This window comes from Nelusetta ayraudi, unplaced genomic scaffold, assembly GCF_046127955.1.
Source record: "Nelusetta ayraudi isolate G7.1 ecotype Tasmania unplaced genomic scaffold, CSIRO-AGI_Nayr_v1 ptg000033l, whole genome shotgun sequence".
In the NCBI taxonomy this organism is placed as follows: Eukaryota; Metazoa; Chordata; class Actinopteri; order Tetraodontiformes; family Monacanthidae; genus Nelusetta; species Nelusetta ayraudi.
Window position 1 is genome coordinate 3,766,250 of NW_027466083.1, and position 16,065 is coordinate 3,782,314.

The 16,065-nt window shown below is 44.9% G+C and overlaps 2 protein-coding genes across 3 annotated transcripts; one reads left to right on the forward strand and one right to left on the reverse strand.

Moving 5' to 3' along the window:
* Nucleotides 1-1,626: 1,626 nt before the first annotated feature.
* Nucleotides 1,627-5,746, forward strand: rab38b (RAB38b, member of RAS oncogene family). The gene is made up of 3 exons (XM_076031630.1): nucleotides 1,627-1,966; nucleotides 3,335-3,612; nucleotides 4,808-5,746. Exons 1-3 carry the CDS (start codon nucleotides 1,738-1,740, stop codon nucleotides 4,955-4,957), a joined length of 657 nt encoding a protein of 218 aa, XP_075887745.1. The 5' UTR covers nucleotides 1,627-1,737; the 3' UTR covers nucleotides 4,958-5,746.
* Nucleotides 5,747-10,772: 5,026 nt separating this feature from the next.
* Nucleotides 10,773-15,787, reverse strand: bach1b (BTB and CNC homology 1, basic leucine zipper transcription factor 1 b). 2 transcript variants are annotated; one of them, XM_076031631.1, is made up of 5 exons: nucleotides 15,579-15,787; nucleotides 15,213-15,464; nucleotides 13,142-14,428; nucleotides 12,051-12,257; nucleotides 10,773-11,956 (listed from the first exon to the last, which is right to left on the reverse strand). In XM_076031631.1, the coding sequence occupies exons 2-5, from the start codon at nucleotides 15,447-15,449 to the stop codon at nucleotides 11,621-11,623; spliced, it is 2,067 nt and encodes a 688-aa protein (XP_075887746.1). In that variant the 5' UTR covers nucleotides 15,450-15,464; nucleotides 15,579-15,787; the 3' UTR covers nucleotides 10,773-11,620. The 2 variants fall into 2 exon arrangements, with proteins under 2 accessions (XP_075887746.1, XP_075887747.1); XM_076031632.1 differs by lacking the exon at nucleotides 15,213-15,464.
* Nucleotides 15,788-16,065: the final 278 nt, after the last annotated feature.

Sequence of the window (16,065 nt, forward strand, 5' to 3'; positions counted from 1 at the left end):
GGTCAACTATACTCAGCACTCTTCAACTGCAAGCTATGAGGGGCTAAAAGTATGAAATATGTAAAAATAAAATATTTTTCATAAATAAAGTGTCATCAATTAATTAAAGGTGTAAATAAATAGATAGGTAAAACATTACATAATAAAAACATGAATTGCTGTATTTCTTGGTTCACATTTCAGTTTTGATGCAGGCTTTTTTTTCTCGAGGCAAAGGATGATTTCTATGCTTTGTATAGCCACACAGTTCAGATATATCAGAGGCTGGAATGTCTCTCACCTGTCATCCATACACTGTTACACCAATTGCAGGATCACTTTTGGGCTCCTCAGGACATCTGAAAACAGCTTCAAGTGAAGAATTATAAACAAAAAAACAAACAAAAACAAATTAATGCAATTTCAACAAAAGGTTTCCTTTGGAGCAACAAATACACCCTGTCAAAATAAACCTTTGGTGCCTATTTTTCAAAAATGGTACAAATGGTGTAACGTATGTTGTCGCTGAAATGTGTTTTGCTGTGTCTCATGTGCGTTGAATCAAGATATTATTTCTGCAGCACGTTTTTACTGTAAGTCTTCAAGAAAAAAAAAAAGAAAAAAAGACCGGTTCTGTCACATGAACTGATGATAAATAACTAAACAAAAAGGTTCATTTCATGTTCATGTTGTTTGATGATTGATCTTTTTTCGCGGACAACTTAGCAGCTATCTTATCTACTTTCATTACATTTCTTCTCTTGCTCGACACCATCACGGCCGTTGAACGGAACTGAACTCCGCGTGGTCTTCGGAACCGGGGCTGTTCTAGGAGGAAGTTCATTAATCGTGTTGTCTTCGTCTAGGTGCAGCTAATTTCTTCACCTACACGAATAATTTCAATTTACCCAATTGTCCCGAAATTCGGCCTGCCGAAGTTATTCCAGAAGTCCTCTCTCTCTCTCTCTCTCTCTCTCTCTCTCTCTCTCTCTCTCTCTCTCTCTCTCTCGCTCTCTCTCCACAGCCAGCGCAGTTTACCTGCACTTCTTCCGGTTGCGCCGCCCTGTGACGTAACTGGGTTTTACGCGTTGCATTGATGGTCAGCGTACACGATCCCTTGCACGGTTGTCTGTCCAGTCACCTTTGCGGCTGTATGCTATAATTGAGTAATCTTAAATACACTACACTATGGGTTTTTGTACGATAACTTTAGATCATATATGTGTGAAACGTCACATGCTGCAGTATTTCATTATACCAGATACGTTTCGTCTTCGTTTTGTTTTTGTTTTTTTACAAATGGATATTTTTTATGGATGCGTGGTGTGGTGGTCAACCTGGAACAACATAATGTGTTGTTGTTGTTGTTTTTTTTCTAAAATGTATAATCACAGCGTATGATTTCATTGCAATTTTAGCTTATGATCTATTAAACTACTTTTTCGTATAGTCCGTTTGTTGTTGTTTCTTGTTTGTTTTTTCCACTGACTCCATCCCGTGTCATTTTGCCAGACGTTTGGCCGGCCGACAGCGTACGCAGCCGCGGTGGGTGAGAGGAGCACGTGCCTTCACCCCTGGGTGACGAAGATGAGACGTTGGTCACAAGTTTCCAAGCTCTGCCCCTCACACGCGCCGCGCACCGCCGTGCCGCTGGGAGGTTCCTGCGCAAATTTTCACGGGATTGCAGCCAGTCAGTCAGTCAGTCAGTCAGCAGCAGCAGCAGGTCCAGAAACTCTGCTGCGTGTGCACACACACGGCATGAGCAACCACGCGACGCACTGCAACGGCATGCAGAGCCTCCGGAAGGAGCACCTGTACAAGGTGCTGGTCATCGGGGACCTGGGGGTCGGCAAGACGTCCATCATCAGGCGTTACGTGCACCAGACCTACTCCACAAACTACCGGGCCACCATCGGAGTGGACTTCGCCCTGAAGGTGTTGAACTGGGACTCTGAGACGGTGCGGCTCCAGCTTTGGGACATTGCAGGTGGGACAGTGGAGAGGGTGCATCTACTTAGTTTACTTTACTTTACTTGTGCTTTTGTTTTGTTTTGTTTTGTTTTGGATTCTAACATCATTAAGATCATTTACATTTGTAATAGTACACGGTATATAAATTCAACTAATTGAAAGTTAATGTATTCAAACATTTAAAAATTTTAAATATGCCAGTATTAAGAATTTCCTCTTGAGACAACAAGTCAGACAAAACCATGCTTTGTTTTGTAAAAGTAGATAGCATCAGCGTGACAGGCAGTCATGACTTTGTTAAAGATTGTGAAACATTTATAGCTCAACACTGCAGAGTCACTGTGGACTCATGGCAGACCAGAGTGGGAAACAGTAGTTGTTGTTTTTTTACTGTCCATTCACACACACACACACACACACACACACACACACACACACACACACACACACACACACACACACACACACACATTCTTGCTATATCCTTTGAGTCGTTGGTGACTAACCTTAACCACAGTTTCCACATAGCTCTTACACACACACACACACACACACACAACACACACACACACACACACACGCACCAGCAGACTGTCATTCAATCACTGGTCCGAGGTAGGTCCGTTATCATGTGATTAAGTCCATGTGAGGAGAGTTTAAGTTGCAGCAGTTGTCACTGTATCCTACTGTCCAGACGCATGCTTCCAAGAGTCAACTTGGAAGCATGGGTCAACTTGATGAGTCACTTCTGCTTTAGTCCCGGACGACTACCTGCAATAAATCCATCCAATGGTGGGGTCACGCTTCAGTGAACTTCACATGGTCTCGTAACTAGTGATGCTCAAGTGATGTGTGACTGTCCAAAAAAAGGAAGGTTCCTAATCTGTGTCCTGCCAGATTTTCCATTTCCTCTTACAGATGACTGGGCTTCTGCCCCAGTGCAACTGAATTGGAGCAAAGTAGGATGAAGCTTTTAATTATTTTAGAAACCGTTTTTTTTTGTTGTTGTTTAGTTGTTGTTTTTTTCCGCTCACCTACATCTGAACCCCAAAAACAAACACAATCAAACAAAAGCAACTCTATGCATATTGTCTGAAGCTCAGCTTGATCATCACCCAGGACAAAGACTGAGTGAAGGTGTAGGTATTCCAGGCAGGAACAAGCTGCGCCATTGACCGGCTGTCAAATGACTGGCTCGGTCACACGCGGCGAGCGTGACCGCAGGAATGTGCCATTTCAGGACATAACTGCGTTCAAGCCGCATTAGTTGTTTTGCTGCAAACAATAGCAAGCTGTCATCAAACCGCTGTCTTGCAGTAGCAACAACAAAAGCAACAGTGTTGTGAGTGTGTGCGTGCCTCTGTGCGTGTGTGATTCGTCGCAGGTCAGGAGCGTTTCGGGAACATGACGCGGGTCTACTACCGCGAAGCCATGGGGGCCTTTATCGTGTTTGACGTGACGCGGCACACGACCTTCGAGGCCGTCACCAAGTGGAAGGAGGACCTGGACTCCAAGCTGATGCTGGCCGACGGCAAGAGCATCGCCACGGTGCTGCTGGCCAACAAGTGCGACCAGGGGCGGGAGCTGACCAGCAACGGCATCAGAATGGACCAGTTCTGCCGGGACCACGGCTTCGTCGGCTGGTTTGAGACGTCGGCCAGGGTGAGTGAAGTTGAAGGTCCAGTGCGTAAAAAAATTTCGGAAACGAGTATTTAAGGAAGCCTGCCTGAGTTTGGTATTGAGGTCACTGTCAGTCGTGCTTCTTTAAATACCATCCTCCTTTAAAAAAAAAATAATGATGGTGGATATGGCAGCTAACTAGGAGCAAGACTCTTGCACTATGCATATTCTTATAAATGTGAGAACCATTCTAAGGGTAGGAAAACTTTTATGAATGTAATTATGGGCAGCATGTGAAGCTTTTACCAATATAAAAATCATTAATCAGGCCAAATTTTACACACTGGACCTTTAAGGTCTAAATGTGTTGTAGGTAAATTCACTCGCCAGATACTTTTTAAGGTACTCAGTACTAGTAAGGCGTGCGCAATAAAGTGGCAGGCATGTGTTATATTTTCACCTACCTTGAGCTCATAATGCTCATCTGTCAGACAGTGGAATGAGATAGTCGAACACATTTTTAGGTCTATCAGATAAAAATGAACAATGTGCATGAAAAACAGGAACCTGGACATTGTTTCTGTTCAAAGTTCACACATAAAGCCTCTTAAAATAAGTCTTAACAAAGTGTCTTGCTACTATTGACAGAACATGTAATTTTGGTCATTGATTTTATAATAACGTTGAATGTAAATACTCCTTGAACTGTAATAGAAACACAAACAGACACACATATCTCCAAATGTTGTGACCATTCACATCAGCCCCATTGACACACCAGTGCCACTGCAGTGTAAGCGTGCCGCAGCTCTTGTGGCATCCAGGCTCGACATTCGAAGAGGTGAAAGGTTATGAGGTGCCAGAGTCTCGTACAAAAGAAAATGCGCTTGTTAAAGGAGCCTGTTTAGTGTTTTGGCCAAGTAGTTTAAACTACAACACAAATAGTTTTGCTTTTTTTTTGTTGTTATTTTAAAGGTTTTCTTCAGCTTTCTTTTTTTTTTATTATATCATTATGAAATTCTACACTAACCTTTCAAACATTCAGAAGGGCGCTCTTAATTACAAATCCATTAAAATGAAATGACTCACGCCATGCTCTTTAAAGTTCACCTAAGCTAAACCCATTTTCTCTGAACTGTCAAAGGAGCAAGGGCAACTTTGTGAAATTCACGTTATTTAAAAGATATTTGAAATGACGTGAGCGTACAGTTGACTGCAGATCCTCTCCTGCCTTCAGGACAATCTGAACATCTCTGAGGCTGCCAACTTCCTTGTCAAGCACATCATGGCCACAGAGAGCGACATCCTGAAAAGCGTGGTACCCGACACCATCTCGCCCTCATTCGACTCCGACAGGCAGGCCAGTTGCTCCGGCTGCTTCAAATGACTGACTGCAGGGGAAACACCACAGTGGGACCAAACAGAATGGACAGATTGTATTTTTTTTTTTTTTTTTTTAGCCCCCAAGCTGTGACAGCAGAACTGTTTGTGTTCTTCGGCCCAAAATGCAATAGATTTTAGTTCGGGCCATATAATGCTCTGGTTCAAAAGGCCTCAGAAGTTTCACATTTACTTTAAATGGTTTTCGAAACTCTAAAGTATGACAGTAAGGTCATACTTTGGAGAAGCACATGCAACGTGTTTATCTCGACTCACTTGTTTGTCTGTTGGCCAGCTTTTGGCTTTTGGAGGCGTTTCTCTGCAGCTCGCGAGCATTCTTGTCGCACAACAATGCACACGGGGAGGACTGCCGGCTGAAACACTCGGAACGGAACCAAAAGACAAGCGTAAGCATTGTGAAGACACACTGAGTGCTTCTTTGCATTCTTAGGATCCACGTTGATGCGTCAGGAAACAGAGAGGATTTCTCATCTAGAACCAGGAAAAGCATTATTCATGATTTAGCCTGGGCCTGCATCTGTAATTATGTAAAAAAAAAAAAAAAATTGCACAATATTTTTTTTCTTTCTGAATTTTTGAATGCTATTTATGCCATGTTTTACCTGTTTAGTTCCATTTTAAAACATTATGTATACTTTTTTGTCACAAGGTGCTATTTATTGATGTTACTCAAACAGTTTTTGTTCAAGAATAGTTTTACTACTTTTTTATGTTGAATTGATCAATCAATTATATTCCTGTTTGCTTGCCCTGTATATAGTTTATACAATGTCAATAAACTGCAACAAAAAAAATAATCAAAAAAACAGTTTCCCACACATTTCCCCCTGATTATTCACTCCAAAAATCTGCTCTATTTTACTCCGGTGTTGCTGCAGCTGAGAGAAGGAAGAATTGTATTGATTGTCCTAAAGTAAACTAAAACCGGACACTGTCAAGAGTTCACTTTCCAATGCCGAACCCTCCTGTTTCCATAGCAACTGCAGCATTTTTTTATGGGTATCCTCTCAAGTCTTTGTGCAGCTATTTCTTGCAGCGTTCAACCACCACACAGACACCAGTGCGTAGCTGCACATGCTCGTACGTGCACGCTGACTTCTTTCCACCCACTATGTCCCTGCTGGGTTTTTTTTTTTTTTTTTTAACTCATCTCTTCTCTCCCACTCGGAACCGTCCTCCCTTATTGTGTCTTATGCTTAAAAAAAGAAAGAAGAAATTCTCAGTGCAGCTTCTTTCAGGCTCCTTCATCTTCACATCTCACGTCTGTCTTATGTATCATATAGTCAGGTTTGGCCTCAACTACATGAGTCTATTTTCATTTAACCTCACAAGAAGTTAATTAGGTTTAAATGTTTGTGATTTATTGTATTTGTAAGCTATTTTTCACAGATTCAAAACTGCATCTCCTGTAACTGCACTCATATTCACCGAATCACATTGATTGACTGCACGTACATACACGTGTACATTGCACAAAGCATCAACACAATCTTGCGACATTGATCCGCCCATTTTTTCACATTTGCTCACTGACCTTTTTGTGGCCCTTTGCCACGACTAAATGAGGACGCAATATATGCCGTCTCTCTGAATATGACTAAACATTAGTCCACCCTGAAGTGATACACCTCATAATATATAGCCTCAATATAACACTACGGAATCCATACAAAATCACACTAACACATTACAACACCTTCATATAGTGGATCTAGTGGAGCAAAACATAGTTTCCAGGGCATTTACGTCATAATGAAGGCTAAGTAACTAAGGCCATTGATGCTGTCAAAACATACAAATAAATTAGATTTTAAGAATTTCCTCAACAAAGTTTTAATAAGTCCACCAAAAGTCCACTTTGTGAACTTTAAATTTGTATTGCCATGTTTCATATAAAACACCAACAAGTCCATAACATTGATGAGGGACTATCATAGCTAGTGGTCTGGTTCTCTGCATGGACCTCTGCTGCTTTGTTTTCGTGTCCATTGAGTAAGTTTATAAAATATCACTGGCAAACATGGCAGATATTTGTAGCGATGACCCGGCCTCTAACTCCTGAAGTATTGTATTGTATTGTATTGGTGGTAAACTCTGGCCCAGCAGTGAATTGGTGCCAGAAAAGCACTGGTTTTCAGCACTCAGAGCTCGTGCAGAAAAACACAGAAAAAACACAAAGAACCGCTGCTCCGTCTGTCACCAGCTCTGATTTAGCATCGGTTTCTGCTCAGTGGAAAAGGGCCCATAATGTTGATTTTGTGTCACCACTATGCTGCTTGTTCAAAAGGGTGGAGGTTCGAATTACAATGTGAAGGAACAATTAGTAGGGGTGCAAAACAGACAAACTGCACAACATTTCAATGTTTTGCCTTCTTCCAACAGAAGCGGTACAGTTGCAGCTTCAAATCAGCAAGTCTTGCTTGCAGGCAAAACAGCAGGAAATACTTGTGGATTAATACACCCGACTGATGAATCGCTGGTTGATTTGCAAAGTCGGCTGACACTTTATATTAAGATGATCAACTTGGCAGAGTTGACTGAACGTTGGTCCGCAAGGATTCCTGTTTGACTGATCGAGGCTTTGACTGGTGCTGGGAAATCATTAGTGGATAAAGGGAACTTTGCAGCATGAGGCATCGTCCTTCTCCTGAGGTCTTCACTTCTGAGCGTCAGCTTGGATTTCAGATGAGGAAATCTGTTTGAATGTTGGCAGAAATAAACCTCAGAATTAAAAAATGGAAATATGTTTCCACAAGATGTTATTAACCATGGCTGGTAAGGCTGATAAATGACAGTTTGATGAGGGCTGACCAATTAAATTAGGAGAAAAAAAGACTGAACATGCCTTTTCATCACGGGTTTCACAGTCACTATGATTTCTATTAATCAAATCCATTATTGTTACTTTTTTTCTCTCTTTTTAACCAGAGGGCACGACATTTAATTCCACTGTTTATTACTTTCACCCAATCACTGTCCCTGTTACTGAGACCTGGACTCCTATGAATCGTGACTTTGAAGCTCACTCATGCCATTTAGCATTTAACTGGAGACGAACCATACGACAGCCTCATGATCTCTGCGACCTGAAATCACTGTACATGACAGCGAAACGGCCCCCAAATGTCATTAGCTTACACTGAAAAATGTGTGCATGTGTGTGTGTGTGTGTCCATAGGCTGGCTGATCCAGGGCTCTCAGGTTCTCATTAGGGAGCCACATGACTGCGAGGATTACTCCCTGCCTTTGCGGATTAGATTTGCTCGTCTGCTCTTTGGTTAGAGTTCAAGCATCTCCACAAACTGTCTGTCAGTGTGTTTGGGAAGAGCTGCTGGCTGAGATTTATCAAGGAATAAGAAAGAGGGCCCTATAGTTTTCCATGAACAACAAATGTTTAAAGATCCCACTCTTTTGCGTTAAACAAGTCTTGGGTGGACTTTAAATTCTAGTTTGTTATAAGACTTCAATTTTTGATGATGTTTTACGGAGCTGGGAGGAGAGAAAGTTGAGGTAAAAAAGTTTCAGTCCGTCTTCATGTGTTGCCAGCTGGCACACACCTAGCTCTCCATTACTATGGGATTATCAGCCTGGCATATTGTGCTTGCTGTAGTTCTCAGGTCCTGCCAGAGAACCACCCACAGAAAAACTCCCACATTCTCACGGAGAAAAAGAGCAGCAGAGTGAGGGAGGAGGAGGAGAGAGCGAGAGAGTGAGGGAGGCTACGAAAAACAGCAGGAATGTAAAGGCGCCATAATTCCACTAATTTCATTTCGCCAATGTTTCCTCACTGCAATATGTTTCTCTAGTCTGTAGTTGTTGTCAGACTAACTTCAAACTACATTGTCAGCTTTTTCGTACTTTCCTCTCTGCACCTTCCGGAAAGCACTCATATAGTGCCATCTGCTGTCAATTTGGTAGTACTACAGTTTATTTCTTATTTTGTTTAATTTTCTTTTGCATCAAGTTCAACTCAACCAATTATTTGTATTTGTCGGAAATCCTTTTGGGACAATATCTGTCTGTCGTGTTAATTTGCTAAGTGCTGTTTTTTTTTTTAAGTGAATATTGTTTTGTTTTTTCTGTGCTTCCGGATGTGCAACACACACACACACACACACACACACACACACACACACACACACACACACGCTAAAGTGCAGCCACTTGGGAGTGAGAGGATTTGGAGCCTGACAACCACGTGTGAACAGCCTCCACGGCTAATGACCCCCTCTTAGCATGGCCTTCTCATCTTTAAGCCCTGGAACCTGGGCCACTTTTAGTTCCCACTCCCTTGTGTCAGAATCTGTTGGGAAAAGTTGATCTCTTCTTTAATTATCTGGGGACAGGAGGAGGGAGGGGGACCCCTACTGATTTACAAAGGTTAAATTTGGTCGGTTGAGTCCTCTTAAATCCGGATTATGCGGCGGCAGAAGAAGTAAGAGTCCTCTTAAGATCTCTGGGTGAATTAATCTTATAATCGATCATCAATACTCGCGTCAATAAGCATGAAAGGTCTTTAGCTGTGTGGAATCTATGTTTTTGTATGTATGTGTTGGTTTTATTTTATTCATTTATTTACCTTTAGATTGATGGCGATGAGAAACAGCAGCTGGTGGGCAAAAACCGCTGGATGTATAGGAGCATCGAGACCACAGGTCGCTGGACCGTGGAAGAACGGCCACTAGAGGGCACTCAGCTCATTTCAGGCGCAACCTTGACTGTGCAGTTTGGAGTCAGTGGGAGGGAAAAGAATGATTAACCTGCTCTTGATGACGGTGCGGTAACTCAGCGTTTCCACAGGCTGGAATTTTATTTGCATAGCGGATTCGGGGTTTGCTTTTTCTTTTTCTTTTTTTCTTTTTTTAATTCAGCGTCCTTATTTTAATAGTTCCAATGTGAGACGATTCAAAGAGATCTATTAGTGTAAAATGGAATAACATTTCTCTCATTAGTTGGTGCTAAATCTTACACAATCAAACTTGTTTATGTTCATTTCTTTGCCGAGTGAAAGAATGATGCGTTGTCCAAAAGCAGATGTTGAACTGTTCCAGTCTCTCAAGTGCCCTAATTAAGCTGTTCACACACGTTTAAAGGAGATTCAAACAACCCACAAAAAACTCCTTCATTCTCTCACACAGCAGAAGTGGACAACTGCAATAATCAACAGCAGCCGTTTAAGGATCCCATATTTAGGATATTTGACTTTTTCAATCTTGTCAAACAGAAATAAATTGATATCATGCTTAAAAAATAGAAGTGGGGTGTAAGAAAAGAATAATTAACATATAGTTTCCAATATGCATTCTCACCATGACACCACTGAAATATTCTGAGGTGTTCACTTGAAGCCAGGAGAAAATTAGAAAAATTAAGGGGAAGCGGGAAAGTCCCAGCTGAGCTTTGGGCTGTAGTGAAGGGAAGAGATTTTAATACACAACTTTGAAAAATAAACAGAAATTCACTCGTGCTGAATCTGTCGATTGGGTTTTGCTACTTTGCAGACTTGACCCTTGACTGTCTTCTATGGAAGACTGTCAAATACATCTGCATCATTAGTAATACACCGAATTAAAGCTCACAAGGAAAGACACACAACTGGACTCTCCCTGGGCTTTTTTTTTTTTTTTTTTTTTTTTAATAATATGTCTATTATTATAATGTTTTTCAGTTAAGGCATTACTTTGAGAGATTTTCGAGGTCTGTTTTGGTCGGTCAGAGCTCCGTGCGGCCGGAGCTGTGTCACCATGGTTTGCTGACCACAGTGACAGCTTTAAATATGACAGCAAGGACACACAAACACACAATGTCAAGCGCGGTTTACTGGTTTCGCTGCAAGAAAGACAAAAAAATAAAAAGAAAGAAGGAGGCTGCTGTGTGCCTGCACGTCTAACCCCCGCAGGCAGGACAACACTGAGGTATTGCATGTTGAATTTTTAGAACCACACCTGAAGAACATTTTGTCAAAAACTGTATCAAAAGGCAAGTAAGGTGTCTATGTACAATTTAAGGCAGTGTGTGGTGTCATAGCTAGATATGTGCTCAATAGTGCTACGGAAGGTAGATTCTCAAAGCCTTTAAAAAGACTTAAAAGAAAATTAAAACATTATTTACACAGCGTGATTGAAAACCGTGTGACTGGCATCTGGTGAAAGTACGATTTGGCCCTTAGAGGTTAATTACAGACAAAAAGGGGACAATGTGCTGATTGTATTCAAGTGTTTTTGTTTTTACCTGTACACAGATGCAGGATGGATCACCTGCAACACATGTGCTCCTATCTTTTAAAGGTCCCATATGCGCACTATGCAAAATGAACCAGCTTTGTCAAATAAAAGTGTCTCTGCCCCGTAAGTGAATTCCTCAGAAATGAGAAATTATTCCTCTAGTCAGAAAACTGTGTGTCAAGACAGTCAGTTCTGCAAGTTGGCTTGCTTGTGATGTCACAAAAGGGCACCAACACTTCACACTTCGTGACCGCCTGAAAAAGCTGCTCTTGTTTTGTCTGACTTCCAAACATATGGAAGGCGTTATGACACATCAGTTTTAGCATGAAGCTACGACTGAGCACCTTTACAGGAGGCTGAAAACAGAGGGCAAAGCGTGTTTAGGTATGTTTTCAGGATGAGACAAACTGTACATCGTGGGACCTTCAAACTGAGTGCGGAGCCTCTCCTGCGACTGCCTGGCCGCCGGAAGCGGCGGGCGCCGCCTCCTTTAGCTGCAGGAACTCGTCGGCACCAGAGAGCGAAACCTGGCCTGCCTGCTGCTGCTGCCCGAGTTGCGAGAGGAGTGAATTCATGTGGGGGAAAACCGAGGAGAGGGGACAGTCTGGGGAGGTGTACTTGGCCAACACCTGGAGCTGCTCGGGCTGCAGGTTGGCCTCGCCGCAGACCCTCTGGCACAGGGTGGAGACGCTGTGGCACGTCTTCAGCTTGAGTTGACCCAGCTGGTTCTTCTCCATGATCAGCTTCTCCCGCTCCGCCTTCTGCCAGACGCACACACATGCACACGCAGCAGAGTAAACAACATGCTCTGAAGTGTCCTCGTGGTGGAGTAGAATGTGGAACGGTTTCCTCTACCAGTTTGCTGATTTCACACTGCAGGTTGTAGATGCAGTCCAGCTTCCTCTTGCGGCAGCGCTGGGCGGCCAGCCGGTTTTTGCTGCGGCGCCGCATGTCGTGCACAAACTCGAGCTGCTCCTGCGTGAAGGTCTGCTGCTTCAGCAGCTGCTGGAAGTCGTTTCTGCTCAGGTCCACGACCCAGTCGACGGAGAACGGCAAGTGCACCTGAGGCGACCAGAGTGGGGAGTGCGGCAGTGTTCAGGACGAGGGGGGGGAAGAGAAATCAATCAATCAATCAAATGAAATACAACACAATAAAATAATAATTGTTGGATCGCTGCTGATGTTACTAGACTGTCACTTTAAGCACAAATTAAACTTTAATAAGTGAGTGAGGGCATGACGGGGTGAGGTGTGGCAAAAGTCAAAAATGCACATTGTGCTCAGATATTCTGTTACACATTCACAGAGCGGTTAATTATTTACCCCGGCAAGGGAGAGTTAACCATTACACAGCCGTGGAGGGATTGTTCTCGCTTTCTGCCGCTACTACTGCAACTTGTGACGGGAAACGTGCATTGACCAATTGTATACGGTGCAGAGAAAAGCCCAGTTTCTCCTCTCGTTAAGATGCATCATTGCATGCATGCATCAGTTTCACTCTGGCCCGTGTTTTCTCCGTCGTTCAGACAGAGTTGTTCCTTCAACCGAATCACTTGTGTTGCAATTAGTAACTCCGACTGCTGAGCTGTCAGTTTTCTGGCTGGGATTGGACTCTGGACTAATTAAGCAAAGCACTCGATCACTTCAGCCGCTCACCCCACTGAGGTGAAGTGCGGTAATCTTACAGAGTCACACCAGACTTGAATAAGTCACGTTCCTATTAGTCCAGGCAGAGCACTGAGGTCGACCTGCTGCTAGATCCTGGACGAGGCCAAAAGCAGGCTTTCAAATCACACATATCTACAGTTAATATAGGGTTTTTTTTGTTTTGTTTTTTACTGAACAAATAATGTGCTATTATCTTTGTGTTTGCACAGTATGGTTTATGACCTTGTTGACCCAGGTGGTTATAAACAAGCCGCAGGTAAGTGGGGGTGAGTTCTCACCTGTCTGGCCCTCTCCCTTGCGGAAGACTCGCTGTCTCCCTCCGTCTCCGAGTCTCCGTCCTCCCCCGAGGTGAGGGACGACAGCCCGGATTGAGACGTCCCCTCGCAGCCCAACAGCTCGGCGCCCTTCCACAAACACTTGCCCTGGTCCAGCTCCGGGAAGAAGGGGCAGCCGCCTCGTGTGGGCCTGCTGTTGAGACGGCAGTCCAGCCACTCCGGGAGGGAAGCGCTCGGAGTCTTCCCGCTTCCTGCGCCAGAGGAACTTCCTGCCCCGGCGTCCTCTCCCCCCTGCTGGGAGACCACGTCCACGTCGGCCCCCAACCTCTTGGCCAGATGTTCGGCCACTTCCTTCTCCACTCGGCTCCTCTCTCCAGCGGGGCATCCTTCAGTCCAGCTGGAGTCCATCCCATCGTCCTCTCTCTCAACTTCCACGCTCTGACCAGCGGAGCGGCCAAAGCTCCTCATTTTCTCGTCCTCCGTCACGTCCATGTCAGGTCGATCGTGCTCCGGCAGCCCACTGACAGCAGGGTCCACAGCAGAGGTCAGCGGGGTCGAATGGTGCAATATTAACCCTGAGGACCTTTCACTCTGCACACAGCTCAGCCATGAGGACGACTGGGCCTCTGAAGGTCCCGCTGTCCCCTCCTCGCTGCAGGCTTGATGCTCTTCAGATGTTTCTTGCTTCATCACGCAAACATCTGCCTTGGGTCTGCCATCGTTGGCCTCTTCTTCTTCGCTCTGACCACTTGAGGTCAAATTTCCACCACCACCACCGCTCTTAACACGACTGGAGACGGGTGAGTCAGAGAGACTGACGCCGTCCTTGTCCGCCCGGCTCTTCTCACACACTTCCTTCTCACAGGCCAGCTGCCTCCGATACTTCGGGCACTGCAGCAAGTGATCGTTTGCGCATGCTGCTGCGGGTCTGAGAGTGCCGGTGAGGTTCTCATGATCCGCTTTGCTACGAGCCAGCTTGTCGCATGAGTCAGCAACCGGTTTGACTTCTTTCTCATCCGACATGGCGTCGTCCGACCCGGCATCGAGTCTGTCCTCAGATAGTCGCCGCTTGCATTTCTTCCTGCAGCAAGTTTTCCTGAGAGGAAACGGGGCATCAGCCTTGCTGCTGGAGAAGATCTTTGGAAGGAGGAAGTCGTAGCACGCGTCGTCCAGGTCCTGGAAACCAAGGACGGCTGCCGAGTTGCGTATGTCCATCACATCATCCCTCCTGAAAAGGAGTTTGGAAGTGTAGGCAAATTTCAGCAGGGGTTCAAAACCAGCCACCGTCACCTGCCAAAGACAAATAAACACATTGGTAAGGCAACTCAGCTCTCACAGAGGGCAGACAAACATACGGTGAAGTCAAGCCGAGGAGTGAAGAACCGAGACGGTAAGAACAACAACATGACTCAAGTCACCAGAATGAATCTTCTCTCTTTGTTGTTTCTCAGTTGCAAATTGAATTTGTAAAAGAAAGAGCACATGTGGGGTGATAAATTTACTTTGTTAGCATGTCTGATGACAAGGACAGGCTTCCTCTTGAAGACCAGACCTGTCCCTTTGATTGTTGATGGAGTTATTTTTACACTTGTTCACAGTTTGAGTGTTAGTGCTGACGACAGAGAGGAAGTGTCCCAGAACCACAAACACTTGATGTGTCACAGCCGCATGAAGTTTTGGTCTTGTTTTGTTTACGGAACAGCAATGTGTCGGGTCTCAAGAGGCCCAGTGTGTCGGATTTAAAAGGTTGAAACGCGTTTCCTGATGTCCCACCTGATGTCATAACTTTTGAGGCTTAGCTTTGATGTCACAGAGGGAAAATAACATTCATCCATTACGTGTGTGTATATCACAATTTGTCATGGCTTGACTGTACATAAGCAGTGATTATATTATCTCCTAGTAAGTCGACCTTTTTACTTATTTTTTTATTTTTTTATTTAAATTCATATCATCTGCGACAACTCAGTTGTGACTTTATGCATCTGAAAACTCCCTCTCCTCCTTGTTGTGCTCGCTTGGGGGAAACTTCTATACATTTCTCCCTATCTTGTGAGGTGAGGTGTCGGCTCACCTCCGGCGGCAGCGTGATCTCCGCTCCCTGGGGTGAGAGGGAGGGCAGCCTGTGGGCGAAGTAGCTGCTGCAGGCGGCCAGCACGCAGCGGTGGGCCCTGAAGCTGCGGCCCTCCGCCACCACGGTCACGTCGCACAGCGTGTCGCCGAGCCGCTGCTGCTGCTCCAGGCGCCGCAGCACATGGGAGGAGTGGACCGTCGACTCGAAGGTAAACACAGACAGCCGGGGGGCAGCCATGGCCGTCAGCGACACCTACACACACACGCGCGCGCGCGCTTGTACAGTCAACCCCTAAGCCCCTATCCAAGCCTATATTTGAACACAAAATAGCTGGACATTAAAGATAAACAGAGAAGGCGTGCCTACCTCGCGCAGCCGACTTTTAAATATCCGAGTTTTCTTAAGAGCGTTAAAGACAGTCACAGCTGCGACGCACACATGGCTATTTCGAAAATGGAATGCTGTCCAACCAACAGGCTGCGCTTCCCAGAAAGCCTTATCTCATCTGGGCTTCAAACTAAAAACCGAGCATTGACTCAGTCATATGGCCTGTGCGCGAGTATGCGAGAGGGAGGGAGGGAACTACAGAGTGTGTGTGTGTGTGTGTGTGTGTGTGTGTGTGTGTGTGTGTTCGCAACAACTCTGGGTGTTGACAGAGCAAGGCGCTGAGTCATGCGCTCCCTGCTGATATTGGGTGAGCAAGCACTTTTCCCATTCCACGGATCCACAGTCCCACCCTTGGAGTCATCTGGGAAGGGAGTCGTGCTACCCACGTCTCGGCAGAGGAAGCAGTGTCTGGGCGGAGGACAGATACGTCATGTAAAACAAGATCCTGACCAGCGGTGTTGAGTCT